Raw genomic sequence first — 25,633 nt, forward strand, 5'->3', positions numbered from 1 at the left:
ATATTTTGTCCTTTAATTCAATCTTTCTAGTTGTAGAACTAAAAACACTCTTACAGCTGAAAAGAAAAGTGCCACTAGAAGGAAACGCTGGCTTCCTATTTTGTCCACAGGAACATCATTATTATACAAAATTCACTCATAAGAAGATTCCAATCATTTGTTAAACTTAATGCCACCGGTAATTGTCATTCGGCTAAAGAAAAGCTTTTTATTTAGAATCTTAAATTTAAATAATTTTTTTCTGTTCTAATTTTTTTCCAAAGTGTATTAACTTCTCTATGTTGTATACCTTATAGCTTGGAATCTTCTACAGATGCTATTGGGCATAACACTGTATAGGTTTCAAGCATGAAACCAAATCTCACAAGAGGTTTAAAAGCACTTGAATTTTCTTTCCCAGGTAACCACAACATTTGTTCATTGTATTAATGACCAAGAGCAAATTGTACCTAACAAGACTCTTATTATACTAGAAGTCAAGCTTATATTTAGAGATGCTGGCTTGCTGTACAGAGAGGTATTCTCATTCCCCACAGGGAATAAAATTAGGTCCCCTGGAGAGCAGGATGATAATTCCCAGAAAGAAAGCACTGGATTATTTATCTCTAATTTCACCCATTGGCTTTTTAACCAAGTTCGCCCTTCCGCATTAAAATATTAAGTCTTTGTAAGTGTCTAAAGATAGAAAGGCCTTTACAGAATTGAGTGTTTTCTGCAGGTGAGATTTTACATTTTGAATTCCCTCTTCTCAAATTACTTTACAAAAGGGATTAGCTGCTCTCTTTATTCAATATGTTAAGATCAAGCTTGTGAAAAGTGTTCCCTAAGAATTTTCATACTTCTGGGCACGGAAGTCTATAAAGTTAATCTCTGAAACAACATATCAAGCTTACAGGTACAATGTTGGGGGAAGAATGCCAATCCAGCTCATTTTACCTTCCATTTTCCCTTTTGAACTTTTGACATAATCATGATTATATCTCATTCACTTTAATAGAAGAGGGGGGCGGGTGGGAGGGAGAAAATCCAATCCTTTCTACGATTAGCTAATAGTTTGACAGATTACACATTAAAAAAGGATCATGGTTAGTTTAAGAAAATTCTTTTATTTAGTTCTCTCAGCTGGCTATGATTTCTCCTTATATGAAGACAGCTATACTTTTAACATTATTTGCTCATTACATTTAGAGTGGTCAATTTGTCTGTTAATGTCTTCCTTACCATCATAAGGAATTTCAATTCAAACCGATCAAAATACAAGTGAAAAATGTGGAGGTTTTTTAAGTCACTGAACTATCACCATTGATTACAAACTCTTATGATTGGTCACTTTCAACTTGTTTAACACATAAAATGTTCACTTTGGTTTTTAAAGAACGAAGAGTAAGGATAATAATTTTTCCTATAGTTTTAGGAGGATTCAACTATCATCAGTTTGGAAGCATCCATAACAGGGCATAGTGCTGGGTAAGGTGGGGGATATAATAAGATGTCCTGGCCCTCAAGAAGCTTAGGTCAGTGAGGTTAAGAGAGAAGTATATAAAAAGTTACATTTACATGATTAAAAATACTGTACACCCAAAAAACAAAGTTGAAACAACAAGAATAAACTGTAGACAAATACTTACAACATAAAACAAAGAGATAACTTCATTAAAAGGTAAAGAACTTTGAGACAATGAGAGATAAAGATGAATAACCTGACAAATAAATATACAGAACACATAGAAAGGCATATCTCCAATGAATAATCTAACATCCCACCTTAGGAAACTAGAAAAACAAGCTAAACACAAAAGTAGAAGAGAGGAAATATTGAAGCAGAAATCAATGAAATAGAGAACAAAAACAACAGAAAAAACAATAATGAAAAATAATGCTTCAATAAAGAAATGGGAGACTTTAATCAAATTTGAGATTATTTTTGATATATTGTTTTAACAAAACTTTTTACATGGTCAGTCATACTATTTCTTGTACAGGAGAAGAAAATCAAAGTTACTGACCCTAATAACTTTCCCATTCTTACCTTCAAATCTCAGAAATTAATTCCTTCAGTATAAAACTATATACTTTCTAATATCCTGTATTATAGTGGTTAAAAGCTCAGTCTCTGTGTAGGGTCAAATTACCAGCAATCCATTCAGCTATGTGAGTTGAGTTGGGCAAGTTACCGTATTATTCAGACACCCCCCCCCCCCCCGCGCCAAATTTGGGAGGAAAAGGGGGTTGTGTCTTATAGTCTGAATGCAGCTTACTTGGCTCGCTGTGGAAAGGGGGGTGGTGGAGTGAGGTCAAAGGCTATTAAATATTTTACCACATTTTTCTTCAAAATTTTTTTCTATTTTCCTCCTTTAAAACCTAGGTGTGTCTTACGCTAAGGTGCGTCTTATAGTCCTAAAAATATGGTAATCTCTTTCTCAATTTGCTCACCTAAAACTGGAAATAATAGTGTGAATGTGTATGAAAACAGATGATTCCAAAGTTAAACTAACCTAGATGATTTCTTTTTTACTACTTGGGAAATCATACAAAAGACAACTATCTTAAAATAAATAAGATTTACAATACTGTCATATTCTTATAATCCTATTTCATACAGTTGCAATGATGAAATGAGATAATATACATACCTGTCACCCAATAATTGCACCATAAGTCTGTTATGTCTTTGTGTTTTTTACACTACCCATATTGTGTCTTTTTAAAACTTAGCAAAAAGTTCTATTATTAGAATACTATACTTATACCCTTAACCAACTGTTGTTATATTTTGTTCTATATAGTTAATTTTGCTAAACCATTTGAGAGTAAACTGTAGACATCATAACCCTTCACAACTAAGTACACTTCAGTATGCATTTCCTAAGGACATTCTCTTATATAATCACAGAACAAGGACTAAATACAGCACATTTAATGTTGACGTATAGCCCATATTAAATTTTTACCAGTTGTCCCAACAGTATCCTTTGTAACTTCTTAAAACCCAGAATCCCATTAAGAATCAGCACTTCCCTAATTAGTACTGTAGTCTTTTTTTAATCCAGGACAGCTATCCTGCCTTTTAGCCATTCGAGTCACCGACAATTTTGATGAGTGCAGGCCAGACATTTGAAATACATTATACATTTGAGTTTGTCTGTTTCCTCATGGCCAGTTTCATGCCCTGCATTTTTGGCAGGAATGTTGAAGCCTTCTCAGTGCATCACATCAGAAGGCACATGATGTCAGTTTCTCCTATTACTGGATCACTTGGTTATGATTAGGTAAGCTAGGTTTTTCCTAAGTCACCTCTTTCCCTCTTTATTGTAAGTTTTTCTTATTCTTGCACCTACCCTTCAAAATAAAATTTAGAGCCATTTGAAATTTACCCAGCTAAATTTAAAACTTATAGAAGTGTAAACCCTCCCCTCCAAAAAAAACCCCAAATTTTGCTTCTTGGAAAAATCACATTTTTAGGTAGTTATTCGCTTGATTTAGTCACTAGGAGAGAGGCTGGTTGATTGCAGGAAATCCCTTCTGTTTGCCAAATACAGTACGAACATGCAGAATCAGAAGATTTATAGTCTTTCTGGCTATAAAATGGAGCCATGGATATTTACACTTGCCCTACGAGAAATTCATGGCAATTCTCAAGCTTCTGTGCATCTTGCCTTTTTATGTGCATAGATTTTGTGTGGCTCATGAAAAAGTGATAGACTGTTTACAAAAGATACCTGGGAAGTACAGAACACTAGAAAAAAACGAGCCTAAAAATCTGGAGACAACTGTTCAATATTATTTTGTTGCTGTTCACTTGTTTTATATCAGAAACAAAACTCCAAGGAGATGAAATGTTATGAGGTCTGTACGCCTGATATCCTTAAACTGTTATTTATATAAGGGAGAACCAGCTGTTTCCCACAAAGTATTACTAATCACATGGCATAAAATCATCAGGAACCCAAACACATTACAGACAAAGGAATAGATTTTTGAAACCATGTTACGGAGCCCTAAAACAAGTGCTTCCTTCACATCTATCTAAGCAGAGGAAACTGCCACGTTAGTAGTCTCCAAAAAGCTGGGTCTTACACTTACATAGGCTGACCTATTAAAGTCAGCAGCTCACAGATACCCTATATGTAACCCGATTATCACTGATAGCCAAGCAGAAAGCCAAGCCTCAAAATGTGATCGCCTGAATATAGTTTAACAATAGATATTAAAAAAATGTTTACTAGGTGTTTCTAGTATTTCTTCAGATAGTGTCACGTGTACATTTGAAAAAAGAGACTGGCAACGACATCAAAAGTATACTCAATAGACCATGCTCTATTCAGTCAATCCTAAGAGATGTAAATGGATGCCTCACCACAGTTCTCATTAAACGGTTGCATTTCTCCAAATATCTACATCTAGAGATAAAGGATAAGCTGAGAAGTGCTTAAGCTATTACCTCTCCCTTCAGTACTTTTGATACTTGTTTTACCCAATCTGGAACAGCATGAATAAATGGAGATATGGTTTATAACCTAGATGAACTCTAAATATGTCTGGGGAGAAGTCATTTAAGTGAAGAATAAGCTTTTAGTCTGGTGAACCTTTGAAATGTAGATTGTTACTAAGCCAAGGTATTCAGTTTTCTTTCTTTCTTTTTCTTTCTCTCCCTTTTATTTAAAAATAAGGATATGGGGCCTTCCAGTGATACAATTTCCTGTTATTCTAAAAGAAGTATTCTTTATGGTATAATTGTAGAGAAGAAATTATCTAAACTGCTTTAATGTATAAACCAAGTAGTTTCATATACTTTCTCCTTTGTCCATATTCATTTGTGAAACTGGCAACAAGAATCATTTACAAGCTCATGCAAGGTTTTTAATGAGCAACCTTTAATGGACTTGTGCAATAATAATTCTATAGTAAGGAAAAACTCACTCATATTAGTTAATGAACATGTACACAATCCAAAAGACTTCTGCTGAAAGAAAACTGCCTATTAAGACCTTTTCAGAACAACTTTAAAAGTGCAAAACTATTTCCTATATCTTCCTGATTTGCCTATTTCTAAGAATTGCCTCAGAAGTTTTGAAACACCCACCTACCCCTACACACCCCAAGCACTATCTCCTAAAGAATCGCATTCAAATCAGTCTGGGATGGAATCTGAACATCAATAATTTTAGGCGATTCTAAGGTGCAAGAACTACTGTCCTTGACCCACCAAATGTAGAACTGGTGAGGTGTGCGGGGGAGGGGGGCCGCGGGGGCAGGGGGGAGGGGTTGGTAGTCAGGAATCTGATGATCAGCAAGTGATTCTAGATTAGTGGGGACAGATCTGTGCAAATAAGTATTTTTACCTCCTCAAGGATAGCAGTTTGGAAGTAACCACACTGAGAATACTGAACTGGAAATGGGATGCAAAGTCACTGTAAGTAGAACTCTGAAGTGGAAACCAATGAAAGAATATTAATTAATAAGCTCTATTTATTAAGTGTATTCTAAAGGCCTATACATACAGTANATTCTAAGGTGCAAGAACTACTGTCCTTGACCCACCAAATGTAGAACTGGTGAGGTGTGCGGGGGAGGGGGGCCACGGGGGCAGGGGGGAGGGGTTGGTAGTCAGGAATCTGATGATCAGCAAGTGATTCTAGATTAGTGGGGACAGATCTGTGCAAATAGGTATTTTTACCTCCTCAAGGATAGCAATTTGGAAGTAACCACACTGAGAATACTGAACTGGAAATGGGATGCAAAGTCACTTTAAGTAGAACTCTGAAGTGGAAACCAATGAAAGAATATTAATTAATAAGCTCTATTTATTAAAGTAGAACTCTGAAGTGGAAACCAATGAAAGAATATTAATTAATAAGCTCTATTTATTAAGTGTATTCTAAAGGCCTATACATACAGTATTAGGCACATATAACTACAGGGATCTAAAACAAATGCCCTCAAGAGATATATTTACAGCATAAAATAAGGGGGGCAGTTACAACCATTACCATCACAGACCTTTACTGTTTAGAAACCTATACTCCAGTAATCAGAGTAGAAATAGATACAAAACAAATATATAGGGATATATTAGGTTAAGTTTGTATGGTATGTTCATAAAAAGTATCCTTGCAATTAAAAAATTAAAATAGAGTATGTTCATTTGTCAAGATTTCATTTTGATAATATCCTTTTGGACTCATACATAAACAAATTTTATTCTGGCTAAATATACCTATATTTTTAGCTTCTCATTTGATATAGTTAACATGATTGCACAGATGGCGTACATGAGATGAAGTGTGAGTACAATGGCAAAGCGCAAAGCTCTGGAACCTGAAGATCTGACTTTAACCCCAACTCCTGCATTAACCAGCTCTCTGACCCTGGGCAAAACACTATGGATGACAGCTGGATGAAACCTTGATACAGAGCCAGGGAATTCATATACTCTCCTTGGCACAGACCCCTAAAGGCGAAATTACTGGGCCAATGGCTATGAATGTTAAGGCTTTAAAATGTCTGAGAGGCTACTTTGCTGTAGACTGAAGAGGTGCCTAAGTGTAGCAGGCTATTACTTTGGTGGCCTATGATAAACCATGCCTCTGGGTATCTGTCTGTCTGTCTGTTTCCTCTCCAGTATTGACTTGACTATATAACTGCCTTTGATCAATAGTATATAAGCAAACACCTGTGAATTGGGGCTTGTCCTCATGGAACATTTAAGAAAAGAATTTTGTTTCTGGAACCTAGTCACCATTATTCTGTTCAAAGTCTAGCTATCCACATGGAGGACAACTCAGGACCCAATCAACAGCCCTAGCTGAGCTCCCAGGTGTTAGTCAACACTAACTTGCCAGCCAACCATGCAATTGTGTAACCTTCAAAATAAATCTTTTAGCTCCAGTCAAGCTGCTCCAGCAAATATAAAGAAAAACAGAGACAGCTGTTCCTCCTAAGACCTGACCAAACAGCAAAACTGATAAAGTGAATAATTGTTATTTTAAGCCACCAACTTTTAAGAGTTATTGGTTACACAGAAATAGATAACTGAATCAGTCACCTGATTAGGGAGAATTATACTGAGAAACAGACTGAGAAACAGACTGAGGTCTTCTCCACACTGGGAGCAGCTCTCCTGCCACAGCCCCCCATTCCCTGAAAGTGTACACCTGTGCCAAGTTTGTGTCCACCCCCACCTTGGTCAGGAGCTCCTCTCAGCTGCTGAGCTGGTCACTACCTGCAGTGGTGCTGAAAGGAACAGAGTCACTGACAGATGAGAGCCTTGGCAGCTTGGCAGCCCCATATCCTCTGACCTCACTCACTTTTAGCTGCAGTTTCCAAACCAGCACCATTGCAAGGGACACTGACACAGCAGCCGAGTTCATTGGGACTAGGACTGCCACAGTAGGGGTAGCAGGCTCTGGGGCTGGACTTGGGACTGTGTTTGGGAGCTCATTACTGGTTAGGCCAGGAAGCTCTTCTCTGAAGCAACAGCTCTTCTCGCACACCATACTGGGCTTGGCCCTCTCAGAGGCCACAGGGCTTTTTTGCCTGATGGTGGCTTTTCTCATTCTCTTCGCCATGGGAAGGAGCCATCACCAGCTCCCATAGGTCTTCCTCCCATGTCTTGTCTGCCCTGTATGTTCGTTCCTTTTCCTATACCTCCTTGGGCAGCCTGGGGAAAGTGGTTGGCTCAGGGTTTGACAGAGGAAAGACAAATAAATACTGTATTAATTATAATATATATATATATATACACACACACACACACAGTATTTTATACATATATATGTGTATATATCCCTTTTATGCTATATATAATATACTATATATAGAAATTTTACAATTTTTAAAATAAAAAGTACAGAGACGAATTTTCTTATATAAAAAGTATACTGAGCTTAAAAATTTTAAACTCTTTGCTGTTTAGATTTTTGCTTCCTTTTCAACTCCTGACTATGAGCTGAGTAGCAGAGGCTCCTAGAAAATCACTGACTCTGGATTACTCAGCAAAGGAAGTATCCCTTCATGATTTGAGAAGCTCATGAGCTGAACTGAAGGTTTTCTACTCTAAACAAAAGTTTGAAAATAAAACTTATAATCTGATTGAATTGCTTTCTCTACAGTAATTTAATAAACCTCTAGGAAAAGATAGTATGCAATAATTTGCCACCTATATTATAAAAAATGAAGCTGAGGTGTTTCTTCAAAGAATGAACTACTACTTGGAAAACCGATGTACAATGTGACCACATACAGGAAGCAACTAACTGACACTTCTTACTTGCATCGATGTTCCTGTCTCCCCCCCCCAAACAAGCAATGAAAAAATGTCCTTGGGTGAGGAAGGAATAAGCAAAGAAACAAACGACTCCGTTCTCTTCTAGTTAGAGTAATTAGCTATATATAAGAGCAACTGGACGACGACATTAAACATATTACATGCACACTTTAAGTTTACAGACTGACTACCAGCACCATTACTATATTCCTTTCATAAATCCACAAAGAATGATTATTGTTCTAATAACTTGAAAGTACTCAAATCACTAACACAAAATCTTTACTAGAAATAGTAAGAATCCTCGTAATAAATCAAGGCTGAGAATACAGGTCACAAGCAGTTGCACCTGGTCATCAAAGGTTTCAATATATTAATAACTAGGTTGGTATAATTTTTAAAAATTTCTGGGCAGCCTATACTCTTTAACTGTCAAGTACAATCAGTGTTTGAGATGGGGCTGGAGAGCAGGGTATTCTGGATTTTTTTCTCATAATTTAAGATCACTTCTAAGTACTTTGTCTAGCCTTTCCCCCTCATAATTCCCCTTCCTTGCCCTTTCCTCTGAGGTTTGTAAGAAAAGGAAATCATTTCAGATCCTTCACCTCTAGCCCCCAAACCACACAAGTATAGTAAAGAAGATATTTTAGGTCATGACATTTGTAAACATTAATTATGAAGTCTCATAAGCCAATAAATTGATGTTACTTAGAATGCCAGTAAGTATACAGCATGAAAGGTGTTCACTGAGAATCTACCATGAACACTGACCAAGTATATGGACAGGGTCGCTGACGTAACAGACTTTATAAACTGACAAGGACAGGTCGGGGGAAGGAGAGAGACTGAGGATACTGGAATACCATGGGGAGAGTTTTTGTAAGATAGTACACGATTTGTCCTGATAATGACTTATCATTATTATGATAAACGCATGAATGCAAAATCTTTTAGGCTTAAAGGCTTTAAAAGGTAAGAGAAAGTGTTTTCAAGTATACTTTTATGGCTGCTTACACCATTATGTATCACAAGTTTTCAAGTTTAGATGTTCAACTATATAGATGAAGAATTTAAAGTCCCTGTCTTTTTCCATTCACCTAAGATATATATTTTTAAGATTTTATTTACTTTTAGAGAAAGGTGAATGGGAGGGAGAAAGAGAGGGAGAGAAACATCAACGTGTGGTTGCCTCTTGCACGCCCTGAACTGGGGACCTGGCCTGCAACCCAGACATGTGTCCTAACTGGGAACCAAACCAGTGACTGGTTCACAGGCCACCGCTTAATCCACTGAGCCACACTAGCTAGGGCTATTAGCCTAAGAAACTCAAGGTTAGAGACATTATGATTATATTTTAGAGAGACACTTAAGGTTCAAACTATAGCTATACCATTTTTAGTGGTGGAAGTTCTTAACATGCTTAAAGTTCTTTAAAAAGTCCCATTATTAATATAATGAGAACAGTATGTGTAACACTGATGTAACCTGGCAGTCAAGGAGAGTGGAGTAGAATGCACATGCGTGAACAATGACGTCACTGTACTAGTCAGGGAGGGCAACAGATGCCCTTGAGTAGGCATGTGTACTGTGTAGCCACTGCACTCAGAACGTGTGAGTAGAACAACAGATCTGCATCAAATTTTGCGTTAAGCTTGAACATTCCTCCGTAGAAACCATTCGGATGATTCAGAAGGCCACAGGTATGGGTAACTGGTCACGACAACATTTCTGCTCACGCATCAGGTCTCATTCAGAGTTTTTTGGGCAAAACATCAAATCACCCAGGTGACTCAGCCCCCACTACAGCTTAGATTTGGTACCCTGTGACTTCTGGCTTTTCTCAAAACTAAAGTCACCTGTGAAAGAGTGTATCTGAGGTCTATCCAGAAGGTATTCATCCATGTAACATGAAAAGTAGAGACATTTACTGAAGAAGACACAAGAAACATTTGTTCATAGGACAATGATGCCTCAGCTTCCCTCCAAGTAGGCACCTTGGAATCTCACACAGTTCTCCCAATTGCCATCAGCTGCCCTGTTGTATTTTCTTGAATCTCATCGACGGTCTGAAATTTCTTCCCTTTCAAATGCTACTTGAGTCCAATGATGAGAATGATAGAGTCAAATGTGAAAATGAAAGTGATTTAGAAGATGAAGACTATGTAGAAGTTCATTCAGAAGATTTTGACACCAAGCAAGATATTTCTAGTGAAGAAAGTGAAGGTGAATTTGACATGAATGAAAAGTATGTTTTTTTTTTTTTTAAAGGACAAAGAATCAAAATGGAAGAAAAATCCAGTAAGGAGACATATTAGAAAACAGCCACAGAAAACACTGTGTCAACTTCTATCAGTTCGGCCAAACACCAAAAATACCAAGACTGAACTTGAAACTCGGCACTTGCTTTATCATAAATGATATTTTAGATCTAACTTTATTACATTCAAATAAACACATCAATTCTATCTGAGCTGGTTTTCATGGAAAGAGTTGCTAGACAAATAGACAAAACCAAACTGAAAGCATTTTTAGGGCTCTTACATCTACCTGGTTAACATGGCCAGCAACCGGCTAAATCTGCAGGATTGACCGGCTACAGATAGTGGCGGCACTGAACTTTGTAGACTTACACTATCTTGACAAAAGATTTAGATTTATTTGTAATTTTATCAGGTTTGATGACAAACTAACCCACTTCATAATGCCTGAAAGTGGAGAAATAGTGGCTGTGAGAGACATTTCCTCAGCATTTGTAGAAAATTGTAAATTGTGTTACTCTATGGGACACAATGTAACAATAAACAAAATGTTACCTGGATTTAAAGGCAAATGTGGGGTTAGCCAATATATTCCACCCAAGCCCAGTAAATATGGTGTAGAAGTTTTTGCTATGGTTGATTCCAAAGTATTTTACACAAGAAATCTTGAAATATGACAGTAAGCAGCCCAGAAATCTTGAAATATGACAGTAAGTAAGGTCTTTACTTGATTACTAACAAACCAGCAGAAATAATCAAGAGACGTTCAGAACCCATTTACTCATCAGGACGTAACATTGCAGCAGTTACCTGGCTCAGTGATATAAATCTTATCTCCTACTTGAAAAAGAAGTGACTTTCATATTTAGGTACTGTTTATAATAAACCCCAACTCCCCTCTGAATTTGTGTCTTCTAAAAACAGTCCCGAAAAATCCAACTTACTTGCTTTTGGCGCAGAGTGCACACTTGTATCTCACACACCCCCAAAGGGAAAAAAACCGTAATTTTAGTTTCATGTATGCATTTCAAATGATGCCATAAATTTAGATTCACAAAAGCCTGATGTAATAGAATATTACAACCCACCAAAGTCAGGAGTTGACACTGTGGACCAAATGATAGGTATATATAACATGATCAGGAGCACCAGAAGATGATCTGTATTATGTTCTATACAATTTTGAGTATTGCAGGAATAAATGCTCAGTTAATCATATGCTGTATATGAAAATAAAGTGCAGAGTATTTATTAGAAATCTCATAAAGCAGTTAGTGCCAGAACAAATAAAAAGGTCCTCAGAAATCTCTACAAGTGTGCATAAGCTTTTACATCTGAAACTTCATCAATTTCAAATGCAAATTGAAGGAATTTCTAATGACATAAATATGGCTCCCCTGACAAACAAAAAAAAAAAATGTTAGGTGTTATGCATCCAAAATGAGTGGCTTTTCAAAATGTTTTTAAAGGGTTGTGAAAAATATTTATGACTTGAGCACAGCAATACTGTCTGCAATGTCTGTTACAAACATTTTGCAAAGCCAGTTATTGAAGACTCTGATTAATTAATGTTAAAGACAGTTTTTGGTTGAATTTTTTAGCAATCTTCATGTTTCCATCATTTGAAAAAATGTTTTATTATGTTTTTATATTTCTTTGTTTAAAAATTTCTAGATTGTAACTGTAAATTTAAAAAATCATGTATTTTGTTATATAAATACCATAAAGGCAAAGTTGGCCCTGGCTGGTATAGCTCAGTGGATTGAGTGCCAGCCTGCAAACCGAAGTCACTGGTTTGATTCCCAGTCAGGACACATGCCTGGGTTGCAGGTCAGGTCCCTAGTTGGGGGAACTTGAGAGGCAACCAACAGTGATGTTTCTCTCCCTCCCTTCCCTTTTCTCTAAAAATAAATAAATAAAATATTTTAGGCCCTGGCTGGTGTAGCTCAGTGGATTAAGCGCAGGCTTGTGAACCAAAGGATCGTGATTCAATTCCCAGTCAGGGCACATGCCTGGGGTGCAGGCCAGTTCCCAGCAGGGAATGCACGAGACGCAACCATACACGGATATTTCTCTCCCTCTCTCCTTCCCTTCCCCTGTAAGGATAAATACAATCTAAAAAACAAACAAAAAATAAGTAAATAAATAAAATCTTTTAAAAATAAACGCACATTTGCAGTGTTTTTAATTTTTTTCACATTTTAGCACATACTAGTAATGAATGTATCTCTTGGATACATGTGACTCTACTGTAATTTTTTTTACCATGACCTTAGCAGGGTTAAAAGTGGGCTTTAGTTTCTGTGAGATCAAAGAAATTTTCCCACTAGTCTGAAGAGGAAGGCTATTTCTTTAGCTGCAAGAAAATGAACAGACAATAACCATGTGAGCCAAGAAAGAATCCCGAGCCTCAGATAAGACCACAGCCCTACACTGATGGCTTTGTGAGAGCTCAGTAAATGAATGGCTCAGTTAAGCCACGTCCAGACTGTTGAGTTACAGAAACTGATGAGGTAATATTTTAAGATGCTACATTTCTAATAATTTTTAATGCAGCTATAGAAAACAGAAAACTAATACAGCCAACAAAAGTATCCTTCAAAAATAAAGATTAATTAAGACATTTCCAGATGAACAAAGACTGCAAGAATTCATACTAAGTAGATTTGCCTTACAAGAACTACAAAAAAGCCCTTCATGCTGAAGTGACACCAGATGGTAACTGGTATACACACGAGGAAACAAAGAGCAGCAGTAAATACTTAGGTAAATACATAAGACATAAAAAATACATTTTTCTCCATTCTTCTCTAAGCTGATTAAAAAGACAATTGCATAAAACAATTGTAAAACTGTAGGATTACCTTCACATAAAGGTGTCATACACCTGACAACAGCATAAAGGAACGGGGAGTGAAAATACAGGAGCAAAGTTTCTATATTTTATTATTTTTTAAAAGGTTTTATTTACTTATTCTCAGAGAGGAGAAGGGAGGGAGAAAGAGAGGGAGAGAACCATCAATGGGTGGCTGCCTCTCACACGCCCCCTACTAAGGACCTGGCCCATAACCCAGGCATGTGCCCTGACTGGGAATTGAACCAATGATCCTTTGGTTTGCAGGTTGGCACTCAATCCACTGAGCCATACAAGCCAGGGCCATAGTTTCTACATTTTAGAGGAATTAAGTTAGTATTACTCTGAAGTACACTGTGAAAAGCTAAGTATACAATAATTCATAGATCAAACAATATTATTAATTTTTAAAAAGAAGTTAAAAAGTCTCAAGCCCTGGCTGGTGTAGCTCAGTGGATTGAGCGCGGGCCTGCGAACCAGAGGATCGCAGTTCGATTCCCAGTCAGGGCGCATGCCTGGGTTGCAGGCCAGTTCCTGGCAGGGGATACACGGTACATTTTGTGTTTCTGGCAGAGGCAACCATACACTGATATTTCTCTCCCTCTCTCCTTCCCTTCCCCTCTAAAAATAAATAAATAATTTTTTAAAAAAAGTCTCAGGTATTAGGATGGAACACTTAGAAAATATCTGTTTAATACAAAAAGAAATGTAAAAAGCAGAGATTGTCAGACTAAATGAAAAGAAAATCCCATTCTAAATCTTTCAGAATAAAAGTCAAAATGATAAACAGGTTAAACAGTAGCTTCCATTTATTGCCAGTCAGATGGCAATAAATTAAAAACCTATTTGAAAAAATAATGACAGAAAACTCCCCTAACTTGGTGAAGGAAATGGACATATAAGTACAGGAAGCTCAGAGTCCCAAACAAGACGAACTCAAAGAGGCCCATACCTAGACATATCATAATTAAAATGCCAAATGTTAAAGATAAAGAGAGAATCTTAAAAGCAGCAAGAGAAAAGCAGTTAGTTACCTATAAGGGAGCTCCCATGTCAGCCAATTTATCTATGAAACTTTGCAGGCTAGAAGGGATTGGCAAGAAATATTCAAAGTGATGAAAAGCAGGGTCCTACAGCCAAGATTACCCAGCAAAGCTATCATTTAAAATCGAAGAACATATAAAGTGGTTTCCAGACAAGAAAAAGCTAAAGGAGTTCATCATCACAAAGGCAGTATTATATAAAAATATTAAAGGGTCTTTTTAAAGAAGATCAAAACTATGAAATATAAAATGGGAATAAATACATATCTATCAACAACTGAATCTAAAAAGCAAACAAACAAACAAGCAGAACAGAAACAGAATCATAGCTAGAAAACATTTTGAGGGTTGCCAGATGGGAGGGGGGGTTGAGGAGATGGGTGACAGACAGAAAGGTGGGCAGAGGCTATTGTTTGTTTTCTGAGCCCTCCCCACAACAGAGCTACAGATCCCCAAGGCTGGTACCATACCTGAGACTCCAACAACCTGGCTAATACTGCCTCAGCTCCGGAGATCCCCTGAGACTCTGCCCCGCCAAACGTATGGGCGGGCCCAAGTTGCTTTTCCATATGAATGGCTGACCTTGGCTCAGGCTTCACAAAATCCTAACTCCTCTCAAACAGCAAGAGCCAGCCTCATGAGACCTAAATCCTCATAAGTCTTGCTAAGTGGCCCTAGGCATGGCACTAGCAGCAGCTAGCCTATATTCACAGCTTGGCTTCACCTTAGGCTATCCAAGCCCAGCACAAGTAGCAGCTATCTCGGACTGCTTCATAGTTCAGGCAGGGTGACCCTGGCAAAATATAGGTGGGTCCTGTACCACTTGGGAACCCCTAGAGCATACACACCCTGTGGACCGCTACAGACCACATCACAGCACCACTACCCTGCCCCTGCACAGCTGATCCTCCATGGAAGGCAGAGGTTGGTAGTCAGTGGTCACAGCCAGTTGTTGCAGCTGACTGGCCTGGGTAAATCCCTCCCATTGACCTGCCAATAGCAATCAAGACTCAACTACAGGAGGGTGTACTCAGCCCACACAGAGGGCACACCTACTACATCAGGCTATGCTACCAAGATAAGGAGTCATAGCAACTCTACCTAATACATAGAAACAAACACAGAGAGGCTGCCAAAATGAGGACACAAAGAAACATGGCCCAAATGACAGAACAGATCAAAAGTTCAGAAAAAGAGCTAAACAAAATGGAAATAAGCAACCTATCGGATGCAGAGTTCAAAACACTGGTTATGATGATGCACAAAGAACTTAGTGAGGATCTCAACAGCATAAAAAAAATCTAGTCAGAAACGAAGGATACACTAACTGAAATAAAGAACAATTTACAGTGAAACAGTGGTAGAGTGGATGAAGCTGAGAATCGAATCAATGATTTGGAACATACGGAAGCAAAAACCAGCCAATCAGAACAAGAAGAAAAACAAATCCAAAAAATAAGGATATTGAAGCAGCCTCTAGGACAACTTAAAATGTTCCAAGTGAATTTCTTCGACCACCCTTTCAATGTGTTTGCCCATTTTATGGTAAGTGATTTACGAGAACACCTGCCCACACTATGCAGTGTTGAGCAGTTTTTGACCAAAAATGGCATGACCCCAGTGCCCCACACTCCCTGTTAACCTTATCTTACCCTGAGCAACTTTTTTTGTTTCCCCAGATTAAAAAAGCCATCCAAAGGAAACATTTTGCTGATGTAGAAGAGGCGAAACAAAAAATAGCAGAAGCACTAAGAGGCATCAAAATCAATGAGTTTGAAACTGAGCAGTGGAAAAAAATGTCTTAATACTTGTATTGCACCCAATAGAGAGTACTCTGAAGGTGACCGATATTTAAACATGTAAGAACAAATGCACAATTTTTAATAAATAAATTCTGTTTTCTTGAGTTCCCCCTCATATCAACAACCTCTGCCCTTTTAAACTAAGATAAAAATTCTATCGCTTTACTATATTGTCCCATTTTAATAGTTGATATCACAGCCCTAGCCGTGTGGCTCAGTTAGTTGAAGCATCATCCCATACACCAAAAAGTTGGTGGGTTTGATACCTGGTCAGGGCCCATACTTAGGTGGCAGGTTCAATCCCTGGTTGGGTACGTATAGGAGGCAACTGATCAATATTTCTCTCTCTCTCCCTCTTCCTCTCTCTAAAATCAGTAAACATATCCTTGGGTGAGAATTAAAAAAAATACAATGACAAATTAATATTGCAGTTTCTCATTTTCAACTTCACCCCTTTCTATAACCCAGACATTAAACTTACCCATGTCAGTAGTTCAACCAATTTAAATATTAGAGATCATTTAATAATGGCATACTGCCATATTATATAGAGAGTTTACACCTAAGAACATAAAATGTTAGTGGTGATATGGTATAAGAAATTACTTCTGGGCTAGAAAATATGTAAACCATGATGCTGGCTAGAACTGATTACAGTCAATTCTGTCGGGCATCATTTTCATTTGCCACTGGTTTATGATGACCCCAACAGCACCATAATCCAGCTGCCTGTTAGTTTTATCAGCAGCAATTTTTTGTCTTTAAAGTTATTCAAAGACATTTACAAAAGGCTTCAGGTGAGAACATAAGCTTTCTAAATTGAAAATCCTTGCAGTTGGCCTTAATATTAGTAGATGTAATCGAGTAACTCACAAAGTTAGATTCTGTCTCTGCAGAAGAAACCAATGGTGTCTAATGATTTCATTCAGCACCCGGCAATAGGGCTATGCTGGAAAATTCTATTGGTATTTGATGAATATGTAGGGGAAAAAAACTAACTAGCAGTATTATATTTAGCTACCATTTCCTCAATCATTTGAAATTAAGACTCGCCAAGTGTTTTTCATTTCCATTATGCCTCATAATCTCTAGACCAGGGATTGGCAAACTTTCACAAAGGGCACAACAGTAAATATTTTAGGCTGTCACAACTATTCAACTCTGCCGTTAGTGCAAAAGTGGTCATAAATAACGTGTAAACAAACAAGTGTGCTGTATTCCAATAAAATGTTAGAAAAACAGGAAAGCCCTCAGCTTGCTGCCCCCCTGCTGCCTTGCTGCTCTAGGCTCAGTGTCTTAAGAATGTTCTCAGTGATATAACATGGGAGAAATTTGGGGGTATAAATTTAAACAAAGACCTGGTGATACATAAATGCCTAGCCAACAAGTTTTTTATGTACTTCTGTTTCCACTTGGAGATAATAATGCCAAGGCAAAACAAGACTGAGACACTCAGAACTAGACTCAAGGAGAGAAGCTTTGAGACTCCTTTGTTTCTTTGTACGGACCAGAATTCCCAAACTCACAATAAAGAAGCTCACCCACCAAGGCAGGAATGGGAAAAACAGAAAGCAAACAAGGTAACGGGGGCAGGTATGGAAATAATTTTAGAAAAGCCAAGCAAATAGAGACATTAGTGACAAAACTCAAATCTAGAGCCAAAGAATTACAAAGGGATCATTCCAATATTCTGAGACACAAAACAATTTTATAAAAATATAAAATATAAAAATTTTATATTTTCAGTCTTCCGAAGGTTCTTTGGTCGAGACACTGATATCACATATTTTGGTGGCTCAAATGACATAATCCATCATTTAATGTCACCAACTAAAATGCTAGACCTAAGTAAAGATGCCTACATAGTTTTAAACAGCCACTGAAGCCAATGACAACAAAAATGTTAATCATCTACTTCCAGTACCTCTAACCCAACTCAACCCCAGATATATTCCTGTCAGATTTAGCATGTCTTCATGCTTATCTCCTTTTACTACCCATCAAAATTAATTCTCAGGAAGGGATAAAAATTCATTCACACTGAAGATGAACAAAACTAATGTATGTTCAATTTTATTTCTTTCAAATCCAGTGAACTTTCTCGAAACCTTTAAATTTCAGACATCAGCAAAAAAGAGAAAGAATTAGGAGAGATGATTAGAATGTTGTTAAAGCCACACCCTAAAAAGCCAATCCCAATCACTTACTTGCTACTGTGGCAAAGCAGAGCAAAGTGTCTGTTCTTCCTTTCTTCACAGGGCTGCCCAACTAGACTAGATCTTCCAGCTTCCTTTGTGGTATATGTGGCAGTAGGCAGGAATGTCCCTTTCCCTTCGCTAGGGAAATGCACATATCATGTGGATATGATATTGGAGGCTGTTAACCACAATATCAGCCATGCATTGTGTGAGACCTCTTCATGTGAGCAAAATAAACTCTGGACTCCTGGCCAAGATGGAGGCGTAGGTGGAAACACTGCACCTCCTCACACAACCAAATTTAAGGACAACAAAGATTTAGAAACAAAAACACAACCAGAACAGACAGAAAATTGAACTGTACCAAAGTCAGACAACAACGAACCATTCATAAAGACTGGTAAGAGGGGCACAGTCGGTGGCCGGTGGAGAGGGGTCCTGGCAGGAAAAAAACGGTGGCTGCCTGATCAACCCAGGCACACAGGAGGCAGTTGGCAGATCTCAGGCATGGGGTGGCAACAGGCAGACCCAGTGAGGGCACAAGGTGGTTGGCTGACCTCGGACACACATTCACTCACATATAAACCAGGTGAAAAAACAGTGAGAAGACAGACCATGTAATGCAGGGCCCCAGCACCGGGAAATAAAGCCTAAAAGCATCGACTGAAAAAACTTTCAGAGGTTGAGGTGTCGGCAGAAGCTCCCAGCCTCACAGAAGAGTTCGTTGGAGAGACCCTCAGGGTCCTAGAATGTATACAAGCCCACCCACCCGGGGAACCAGCACCAGAAGGGCCCAATTTGCTTGTGGGAAGCAGCAGAGGGGACCGAAATCCAAGAGAGCGAAACAAATGCCATTTCTCCTTCTCTGACTCCACCCCCAGTCACAACCCAGTGACTGGATTGACCCGCCCTGGTGAACACCTAAGCTTTCACCCCTCAGATGTAATAGGCACGAACAGACCAAAACATATGGCTCAAGCAGAAGAACTCAAAGCACCAGAGCCAATAATTCTAAGTGACAAAGAGACAGCCAACCTATCAGATGCACAGTTCAAAATACTGATGATCAGGATGCTCACAGAACTGGTTGATTTTAATCACAAATTTGATGAAAAAATGAAGGCTACACTAAGTGAAATGAAGGAAAATACACAGGGAACTAATAGTGATGTAATGGAAACTGGGACTCAAATCAATGGAATGGACCAGAAGGAAGAAAGTAACATCCAACCAGAAAAGAATGAAGAAATAAGAATTCAAAAAATGAGAAGAGGCTTAGGAACCTCCACGACATCTTTAAACATTCCAGTGTTCCAACATCCGAATTATAGGGGTACCAGAGGGGAAAAGGAAGAGCAACAAGTGGAAACCTTGTTTGAACAAATAATAAAGGAGAACTTCCCCAATCTGGCAAAGGAAATACACTTCCAGGAAGTCCAGGAAGCTCAGAGAGTCCCAAAGAAGTTGAACCCAAGAAGGAACACACCAAGGCACATCATAATTACATCAGCCAAGATTAAAATGAAGGAGAGAATTCTAGAAGCAGCAAGAAATAAGGGGACAGTCACCTACAAAGGAGTTCCCATCAGACCGTCAGTGGATTTCTCAAAAGAGACCTCACAGGCAAGAAGGGGCTGGGAAGAAGTATTCCAAGTCATGAAATCCAAAGACCTACAGCCAAGATTGCTCTATCCAGCAAAGCTTTCACTTAGAATGGAAGGACAGATAAAGTGCTTCTCAGATAAGGTCAAATTCAAGGAGTTCATCATCACCAAGCCCTTATTATATGAAATGTTAAAGGGTCTTATCTAAGAAAAAGAAGATAAAAAATATGAACAGTGAAAGGGCAGCAAACTCACAGTTACTAACAACCACACCTAAAACAAAAGCAAACTAAGCAGACAGCTAGATCAGGAGTGGAGCCACAGAAATGGAGATCACATGGAGGATTAGCAACAGGGGAGTGGGAGGAGGAGAAGTGGGGAGAAGGTACAGAGAATAAGTAGCATAGATGGTAGGTAGAAAATAAACAGGGGGAGGGCAAGAATAGTATGGGAAATATAGAATCTAAAGTACTTGTGACATGGACATGAACTAAAGGGGGTAATGGAGAGAGGGGGTGGAGGGGAATGAAGGGGGGGAATGAAACAACTATAATGGCATAATCAATAAAATATACTTTAAAAAATTAATAAACTCTGCTTATATTTTTTAAGCTTCTGTGAGAACAGACCAAACTACATTTTTTAAATCCAAAAGGTGTTTGTTGGATAGTTCTCCACTCATCTTGATTCAGGGTGCTTTTAATGCTGCTTCCTTCTGAAGAAGCATCCTTCTGTAAGCCTTGCTTTTTCTCCTGTGGCCTGACAGAGGACAGTGGAGCAGCCAACACAAAAAACTACCGTTTGTGTGTGGCTAAAGATGGTGGTGATTTATAGCATCCTGGGCATTTCACATCCAAGAAGTAGGAATCGGGGCTCTGTACCAGGAGCTGCTTGAAGTTTCCTCTTCTCTTCTGGAGAGGAATGAAGGAGATCCTTAGTGAGAGGCCTGCTGTCCTGGGGAGGTTGCCATTGTCAGAAAGACTACATTCTAATACAACTTTTCTAACAAGTTGTAGTCAATGTTACACTTTACTACCATGTCCAAATTCCTAAGTTAAATATTTCTTTAAAGAAGTAGGACACAGCAGTTCCAAGATTATAGTATTGCTTTTTCTTTGACACCATCTTCCTCATGTATATTCAAAAAACTGCTGACTGCTTATATGGAAGCAGAGTATGGTACAAACATCAAAGTATCTAAAAATAACAGTTCAGTGCCTCTTTTTTTCCTTTTCTTCTGCCCTTCCTCCTTCCTTTCCCTCCCTCTCTCCCTCCTTCTTTCATAAGCAGGACTATGAAGGTGAGGAGAGGAAAACCTCTACTACACGGAATCCCTGTGAGGACTGAATGCTTTAAAGCTGTAGAATGTAGACATTAACAAAATATAAAGATTTATATCTTAAATGGATATATATTTTATCTTTTCTTGACTTTTGGCTTACTTCCATGATTATTAAATAAGAATATGGACATGGATGGTGCAAGACAGGCAAAAAATTTTGGTTTGGCTGAATATAGTCAATGGCTCCCTTCTTCCCCCCAAACTAAGTTGCATGGGCTGGCATGCTTTCAGATAGTATCTATTGTATATAGTATCAAAGTATAATTGCCTCCCCTCCAAAAAATAGTTTTCTACCCTTTAAAAAAATCCTCACCGAGGATATGTTTTTACAGATTTTACAGAGAGAGAAAGGAAGGGAGGGAAGAATGGAGGAGAGGAAGGAGGGAGAGGGGAGAGAGGAAGATGGAAGAAGGGAGAAAAGAGGGCGAGGGGGGCGGGGAAGAGAGAGAGAAGCATCCCCAACCGGGGACCCACAACACTTTGGAGTAAGGGAGGACTCCTGAACCAACTGAGCAACTGAGCCCCAGCCTCCTGCTCGGGAAAGTTTTCTACCTCTTGTAAAAGTCACTGGTTTTCCTCTCTTCTGTCAGAATGGGTTACTTTTGTTATTGCTGTTGTTTTATGTACAGAACTTGGCTTTTTCAATCCCATCAAGGCCACCAATTATAGTGACTCCATAGTATTTTCCTCATACTTCTCTGCTGCCTATCATTTCTCAAACACAGAGAGCAAGTGCAATCCGGAACAGCTGCTGCATAGATCAATCAAGTGCCCTTGCTGGGTGGTTTATAAACTACCACTTCCCAGGTCCCACCTGTAATTTCCCAATTACAAGAGAAACCCCCAAGAAAAAAAAAAGAAAATCTCCATGATTTCAAAAGCTCCTCAGGTACTCTGAATGTCCAATGACAACGAGTGTATAAATATGGGCTCTGAAGGTCAGGAAATCTAGATTCAAATCCCAGTTCTGCCCACTCAGTAGCTGAGACTTTGGGCAAGTTACTTAACCTTCCTAAACTTCACCCATCCATAAGTATCACTATGTGATAAACACAGTGCCAGGTGTTAGGCAAGGGTAGTTATGACCAGACCCTATCCTCTAGGGGCTTACAGTGCAAGATACAGGAACCAAAAGTGTTGGAAACCACCCTGTCTGGTCTCAGAAGCTGTACCCCGCCCCATGGCTAACACTGAGTGAGAGACCCTGGGACATCAAGCTACTAAAAGACAAAGCTTATCTCCCTGGCAGGGGTGCTGCCTCTGCCCCCTTGACTTCACCCTGCTTGGCCCCGAACCTACCCAGTTAGCCAGCGATGGGTAAGATTCCTCAAGGGAGGGATGACCTAAGACAGACATGGTCACAAAGGGGCCCCCAGAGAAGAACTTGGGGGGCTATATAGAAAAAGGGAGTAATAGACCCTCGCCCCTTGGCTTTGACATAGCCTGAGTCCTCATTCTGTCTTCAGGAGGTCTCCCAATCTCTTGGCTGCCTTACTTCCCCTGCCTGACTTAAGCCTGAAACAGTGACAGAGGGCGGTGCAGCCCTCTACTGGAAAGGGTGGGTTCCCCTTGGCTATCAGGCCTAAGAATGCATAAAATCCTGTGAAACCTGCTTTGCTAAGAATGTTCTCAATTTCTGATAAGGGTCCAAGAAGGAAGTGAGTTTGTTTCCCAAAGCTGTATAGCCCCTTAGCTAACTGACCCTAACTCAGAATAAGCCCTATAGTTCTTTATATGTTATCTATTATTTGATCATTACTTCCTGACAATGATCGATGAGCTTTACCTGTATTCCTGTGCAAACTGAACTCAATTTAAAAGCCCATTTAGGAACAGGTTCCTGGCCCTTCTCCTCTAAGAAATCAGCCACCTTTCCTCCCCAAGCAGATCATTTCTTGGTAGACTTATTCTCATCCATGGCGGACGGAAGGCCCTGCGTGCAAAGCTCCCCTCTCACACACAAAGGAAGCTATAGACAATGAAACAAACTTACTTTGCATGATAGACAACCTCTGTGCTCTGGTTCCCTAATCTGTTAAAATGAACAACATAGAATTAAGTCCGTAATAACTCAGATATAACAGGACTTCCTTTTAGTTGCCACTGCCTCCCCTCCCCCCTTCTTAAGGGATGCATTAGGTAAGAATCTTCAAAGTTGGCCACAAACCTCTCTTTGACAGAGATCCTGGAAGTCAGTCATAGCTGGCAGCTAAGATGTGTATTACATAACATGTCATGGTCAACTGAAAAAGCCCCATTTATTGTGCAGACGTCCTTTGGCACCAAAATGCCTTGACTGTTCAAAATATTATTTTGGCTCTCTAATAAAAACATACTTATAAATCCTAAAAACAAGTCTAAAATTAATTTATTCCTCAGCTCTCAATCCGAATATTAATGGTTTCCAATGAAAAATTAGGGACTCAATCCTCCCAGCCAAGATGGAGGTGTAGGTAGATACACTTTGCCTCCTTGAATAACCAAAGGAAGAAAAACAAATTTCAAAATAAAACATAACCAGAACTGTCAGAAGTGTGAACTGTATGGAAATCCAACAACCAAGGAGTTAAAGAAAAAACATTAATCCAGACTGGTAGGAGGGGTGGAAACAGGAAGTCAGGTGGAAAGGATGCAGGGAAAGGATGCTCAAAGAGGCTGGGGTTGGAGCATGGGGTGGCTGGCGGACCAGGGGGTCCCACACATGCAAACAGATAAACCGGGAGGAACTACTGGGGAGCAATATAGACTGCACAACCCAGGGTTCCAGAACAGGGAAATAAAGCCTCAAAACCTCTGGCTGTAAAACTCTGTGGGGTTTGCAGTGGCAAGGGACACTCCCAGCCTCACAGAGGAGTTCAATGGAAAAGACCAAACCCATGGGGTTCTAGAACATATACAAAACCACCCACCCACCCCAGAATCAGCACCAAAAGGGCCCAATTTGCTTGTGGGTAGCAGGGGATGTGACTGAAAGCCAGCAGAGATCAAGTGACATTGTTCCCTCCCGGACCTCTCCCCCACATTCTGCCCCACAACAATTAAGTGGGTTGCCCGGCCTCAGTGAATACCTAAGGCTCCACCCCAGCACCAACAAAAAAATATGTCCCAAATGAAAGAACAGATGAAAACTCCAAACACAGAACTAAGCAATGAAGAGATAGCCAACCCATCATATGCAGAATTTAAAACACTGGTAATCAGGATGCTCACATCCTGAGTTGAGTATGGTTGCAAATAGAGGAAAAAGTGAAGGCTGTACAAAGGGAAATAAAGGAAAATATACAGGGAATGAACAGTGAAGGGAAGGAAACCAGGACTCAAATCAATGATTTGGAGAAGAAAGAAATACATTCAACCACAAAAAAAATGAGAAAACAAGAATTCAAAAAAAGGAGAGGCATAGCAAGCTCTGGGACATCTTTAAACACTCCAACATCCAAATTATATGGGAGCCAGAAGGAGAAAAGGAAGAGCAAGAAATGGAAAACTCGTCTGAAAAAATTATGAAAGAGAACGTCCCTAATCTGGCAAAGGAAATAGACTTCCAGGAAGTTCAGGAAGTTCAGGAAGCTCACAGAGTCCTGAAGTAGTTGGGCCCAAGGAAGCACTCACCAAGGCACATCATAGTTACATTACACAAGATTAAAGATAAGGAGAAAATCTTAAAAGCAGTAAGAGAAAAGGACACAGTAACCTACAAAGGAGTTCCCATCAGACTGTCAGCTGATTTCTCAAAAGAGACCTTACAGGCAAGGAGGGGCTGGAAAGAAGTATTCCAAGTCATGAAAGGTAAGGACCTACATCCAAAATTACTCTATCCAGCAAAGCTATTATTTAGAATGGAAGGGCAGATAAAGTGCTTCTCAGAGAAGGTCAAGTTCAAGGAACTCATCATCACCAAGCCCTTATTATATGAAATGTTAAAAGCACTTATCTAAGAAAAAGAAGATCAAAATTATGCACAGTAAAATGACAACAAACTCACAACTATCAAAAACTGAACCCCCCCACCCCCCCAAAACTTTATGCAAACAACTAGAACAGGAATATAATCACAGAAATGGAGATCACATGGAGGGTTATCAGCAGGAATGGGGAGGGGAAGAATGGGGGAAAAGGTACAGGGAATAGAAGCATAAATGGTAAGTACAAAATAGGGGTGGGTTAAGAATAGTATAGGAAAAGGAGAAGCCAAAGAACTTATATGTACAAGCCATGGACATGAACTAAGGGGGGAAATGCTCATGGGAGGAGTGTACAGGACAG

General features: G+C 39.1%; 2 protein-coding genes and 1 pseudogene across 3 annotated transcripts in view; 1 reads left to right on the forward strand and 2 right to left on the reverse strand.

Moving 5' to 3' along the window:
• Positions 1–25,633, reverse strand: part of SNX3 (sorting nexin 3) — a 42,706-nt gene that overhangs the window by 12,261 nt on the left and 4,812 nt on the right. The window lies entirely within an intron of this gene.
• On the forward strand, positions 6,294–7,725 carry LOC119000326 (ATP synthase F(0) complex subunit C2, mitochondrial-like). Its single transcript, XM_037065302.1, has 2 exons — positions 6,294–6,372; positions 7,094–7,725. The coding sequence occupies exons 1-2, from the start codon at positions 6,294–6,296 to the stop codon at positions 7,594–7,596; spliced, it is 582 nt and encodes a 193-aa protein (XP_036921197.1). The 3' UTR covers positions 7,597–7,725.
• LOC119000328 (40S ribosomal protein S27-like) lies at positions 20,664–21,473 on the reverse strand (annotated as a pseudogene).

This window comes from Sturnira hondurensis, unplaced genomic scaffold (genome assembly GCF_014824575.4).
Source record: "Sturnira hondurensis isolate 20B ecotype Veracruz unplaced genomic scaffold, ASM1482457v3 Scaffold0015596, whole genome shotgun sequence".
Lineage (NCBI taxonomy): Eukaryota > Metazoa > Chordata > Mammalia > Chiroptera > Phyllostomidae > Sturnira > Sturnira hondurensis.

What these genes read in the sequence shown, in the direction of transcription:
- LOC119000326 (XM_037065302.1), top strand. Translation starts at nt 6,294, where the DNA reads ATGGCAAAGCGCAAAGCTCTGGAACCTGAAGATCTGACTTTAACCCCA. An exon ending in AACCAGCTCTCTGACCCTGG is followed by an intron (nt 6,373 to 7,093) that starts GCAAAACACTAT and finishes AAACAGACTGAG; the next exon opens with GTCTTCTCCACACTGGGAGC.